This window comes from Pygoscelis adeliae, unplaced genomic scaffold (genome assembly GCF_000699105.1).
Source record: "Pygoscelis adeliae isolate BGI_AS28 unplaced genomic scaffold, ASM69910v1 Scaffold45, whole genome shotgun sequence".
In the NCBI taxonomy this organism is placed as follows: Eukaryota; Metazoa; Chordata; class Aves; order Sphenisciformes; family Spheniscidae; genus Pygoscelis; species Pygoscelis adeliae.
In genome coordinates this window covers 7,231,983-7,235,926 of record NW_008825114.1, presented here as the reverse complement: position 1 = coordinate 7,235,926, position 3,944 = coordinate 7,231,983, and the positions used below count along the sequence as shown (strand labels likewise).

The 3,944-nt window shown below is 41.4% G+C and overlaps 1 protein-coding gene across 1 annotated transcript in view; it reads left to right on the top strand.

The window, feature by feature from the left end:
- Positions 1-3,944, top strand: part of PCSK5 (proprotein convertase subtilisin/kexin type 5) — a 269,604-nt gene that overhangs the window by 169,321 nt on the left and 96,339 nt on the right. The window contains 2 exon segments of the mRNA XM_009328171.1: positions 1,955-2,072; positions 3,151-3,339. Of these exon segments, the coding sequence (XP_009326446.1) occupies positions 1,955-2,072; positions 3,151-3,339 (307 nt within the window).

The following is a 3,944-nucleotide window of genomic DNA, read 5'->3' as shown; positions in this document are numbered from 1 at the left end:
TCTTTCCCTGTCCATTTTTTTGTGGAATACATTAAAGAGAATTCAGAGTCTGAAGGAGGGCTGGATGTAATTATTTTCATATATTTTAGTCGTCGTGTTTCATTTCTGAAAACAGTACCTGACTCATTTGGCAGAGAGCTGTGTTTAGTTCTCTCCAAATGAAGATTTCCATGCTATGTGCACTTCAGTTTGGGGCTGAAGTGGAAGGAGATGGGAATAAAACCATTTCATTACACAGTCATTACTCCTTGCAGTATTTTCCATTGAGGATCCCTCTTCAGTTGGCAGTTTCAGACAGTATTAGATACTGCCATATTTGGAAGATGGGATCCTTAAGCGGTGATTCTTTTTATGCTTTGAACTGTTATTTGTTTGACAAGGTTGGGGGTTTTTTGGATGGAGTCCTTTGAATTCTGGTTTGGCAATGAATGGAGGCTGCTTTCACAAAACCTCTGCAAAGTGCAGTTGGAAAGATTTACACCATGCCTTGTCGCACTACTGATTAAAATAGCACTTACGTTTTTCTGACAGTTTTCTGGTAGCACTGTCTGTGGTAGCAAGTAAAACTGATTTATTAATATTTGTGATCTAAACCCCTCCCTCTGGAAGCTTTTTTCTTTCACCTTCTCCTGTCAGAACTTTACCAAGAGCACCGATTCGTCACAATAAAACAACATGGTTAGCAGCTCTTTCTAATCCATCAAAATCCATTTGCAAGCTTCTGTTTTGATTGGAACAGCAACCAAAACCACACAGCTGATGCAGTAGGTGAAACTTATAGCCTTTGTGAACTGCTGGAACCCTTGAAATAGTTGTATCAAGTTAAGTACTCTTAAAATTACAAAAAAATGAAAGATACAGAATTGGCACAAGCCTGTTGGAAGTACTTCACCTTACCTAGGTGTTGGGCATTTGAAAGTTCAATTTTTTGTATCCTAAGAAAGATGATGCTTCAAAGCCTTCTGCTTCTTTGAGTAGAAGGTATTCAGGCATTAAAGTTAAATTACTAGGCATTGAGTTTCTTGCAAGGGGACCATTGTTGACTTTCCATGGCATGAAAGGCAGATAGAGGTTGAGGTTGTAACATCCAGGAATGAGCATTAACAGAGTGCTAACCTCCAGGCATGGACGCTTAGTACCACTGTGTGTGCGATGCATGCAGTAGGTAATATCAGAGGTCGACAGCAATGTTAACAGCTCTCTCCAGCAGTCACTTCATCTGCAGATCTGTCCTTCATCTGCAGATCTACAAAGGAGATAGAGGAAGGAGCCCTTCTGACACAGACTCTGCATGAAAACTAGATTATCTTTAGGGCCCTGGACTTCAAATAACATTGCTTTTGACCCTCATAATGGAGACAGCTTTAGGGAGATGTTAGATCTAGCTGGTTGGCTGGCCAGTGGCAGCCATACTGCATACAGGAGTAGGAGAGCATCCACATAATGCTTACATTCAGGGAAGGTAAGAGCATACAGCAGTTACAAAAGACAGTCTGTTCCTTCTTAAATTTATGTCTCTGTTACCTTAAATATTTACATACATGCATGTGTTTGGTATTTGAGTAACAGAAATAACCCTCCTCTGGTTCTTTACACCTTTTAACGTTACGTCACATAAGAGAACTGGACTGAATTAAGGCACATGGACAAAGGGCAATCGGAGGCAATTGTACTCCCTGGTGTCCTGCAGCTCTGGTCCTCGTTCCTCATGGTAAGGCAGTGTTATTCGTGATGATCATTTGGCGCTTATGTAATAAAGCAGTGAACAGATTCAGTGAACAAATTAGGTATCGTCATTATTGTTTCTGGCAAGGAGATTTTTGAGCTTTGTGCAAAAGCAAGGAAGAAGTAGAAAAGAAGCAGTTCCTGTTAGGATATGACTCTCTGGAATTAGTCTATGATGAAAAACAAGGTTTTATGCTATAATTGCAAACGTTCTGTTTGTACCTTGCAGTGAGCCACCTCTATGGATTTGGACTGATGGATGCTGAAGCAATGGTGATAGAAGCAGAAAAGTGGACGACGGTCCCTCCACAGCACGTGTGTGTGGAGAACACAGATCGGCAAATCAAGTAATACGCGCTGCCAAAACTCTTGCTGGCATAAACTTATGGAAAGAAATTGGGTATAATTTACCCCTCCCTTGCATTGTGTATAATGTGTCATTTTGAAAACTATACTGGGGATCTCTGTCACCTTCACAGATGTCAGGTCATTTGCCGGTAAAGGTTGTTTCCTGTAATGCTTGGAAAAAGGCCCTAGTTTAAAGAATGCACCAGAAGTTGTAGGTCTAAAACAAGCCAGGCTGGATAATGATTGATTCTGGTACAGATGATGCACTGAAGAAGAATCTTTGTTTGAGTGCACTTCAGTCACCTTTGTAAGATGAGTACAGACTTATCAGTCCAGGATCTAACAAGCAAATACTCTTTTCATTAAAATACTGCATATTATCTCTCTCAAACAGTCTCAGGAGAGTCTCTGGCTCAGAGGCTAAGACTAAACTGTTTTCTGCTAGCTAGGATAGGGTCTCTATAGAGCCAGGATTAAGAGCAAAATTCCATATGTGCACTCTGTGGATAGAGACAGCATCAGTCATAAGGCACACTTCCAAAGCATTAAGATTATTGTTTGGTAAATACGCTTGTCAGACTCGACCCACAGCTGGTATAGTCTGCAAGGATGTCGTGACAATTTAAACCAGTTGAGTCAGATGCTGTTTGGTACAGTTAACATGTAATACTTGTTATTACGTAAGCAAGGACTATGGCTATGCCAGGCATTTCCTGGGGCTTAACAACCAGCTGTGATCCCATGACAGTCCCAGCAATTCTCAGCTGGCCACTAATCCACAAAAATGCTCTGTCCCAAAGGCTTATTCCTATTACAAGTTTTTCACTGTCCTCTTTTAGCATGTGTACATACTTAACAGAAAGCCAGGTAGTTGCCATTAGCTGCAGTAAAATAATTACCCTGTGGTGATAGTTTCAGCTAGAAAGTAAGTTTTAAAACTAAGGGTTATAGGCTACCGACTCCTCAGAAACCATTGTCCAACACTGTCATTCACTACTAAGCAAAAAAAGATGTAGTTGTCTTATTTTACAGAACAAGCAAGAAATGCTGATGTTGTTTTATATGCTTATATTATAGAACAATACGACCTGACAGTGTTGTCCGTTCAATTTACAAAGCCACTGGCTGCTCAGATAATCCTAACCACCATGTCATCTACTTGGAGCATGTCGTTGTGCGCATCACTATTACTCACCCTCGACGTGGAGATTTGGCAATTTACCTAACCTCTCCTTCTGGAACTAGGTCACAGCTTTTGGCCAACAGGTATAGTATGACAACGCAACTTCATAGTCAATTCAGCATGTAAAGCCTGCACTGAGATTGCAGCATCAGCAAAGAACAGTGAAGTTGTTACAGTAGGTTCACTGGCAGACGCAGGCTAATTATTTTTTCTGAGAGAGATGGGAAGAGTGAAGTGCAAATGAACTCAAAGATGCCAATCTCTATCAGTAGAAGAGTAGGCTCTAAAGCTGTTGAAGGACATAATCTCCAAAACAAAGATTAGTCAATTTCATAGAATCATAGAATCATAGAATAGTTTGGATTGGAAGGGACCTCTAAAGGTCATCTAGTCCAACCCCCCTGCTGTGGGCAGGGACATCTTCAACTAGATCAGGTTGCTCAGAGCCCCATCCAACCTGACCTTGAATGTTTCCAGGGATGGGGCATCCACCACCTCTCTGGGCAACCTGTGCCAGTGCTTCACCACCCTCAGCGTAAAAAATTTCTTCCTTATATCTAGTCTAAATCTACGCCCCTTTAGTTTGAAGCCATTCCCCCTTGTCCTGTCGCAACAGGCCCTGCTAAAAAGTTTGCCACCATCTTTTTTATAAGCCCCCTTTAAGTACTGAAAGGCTGCAATAAGGTCT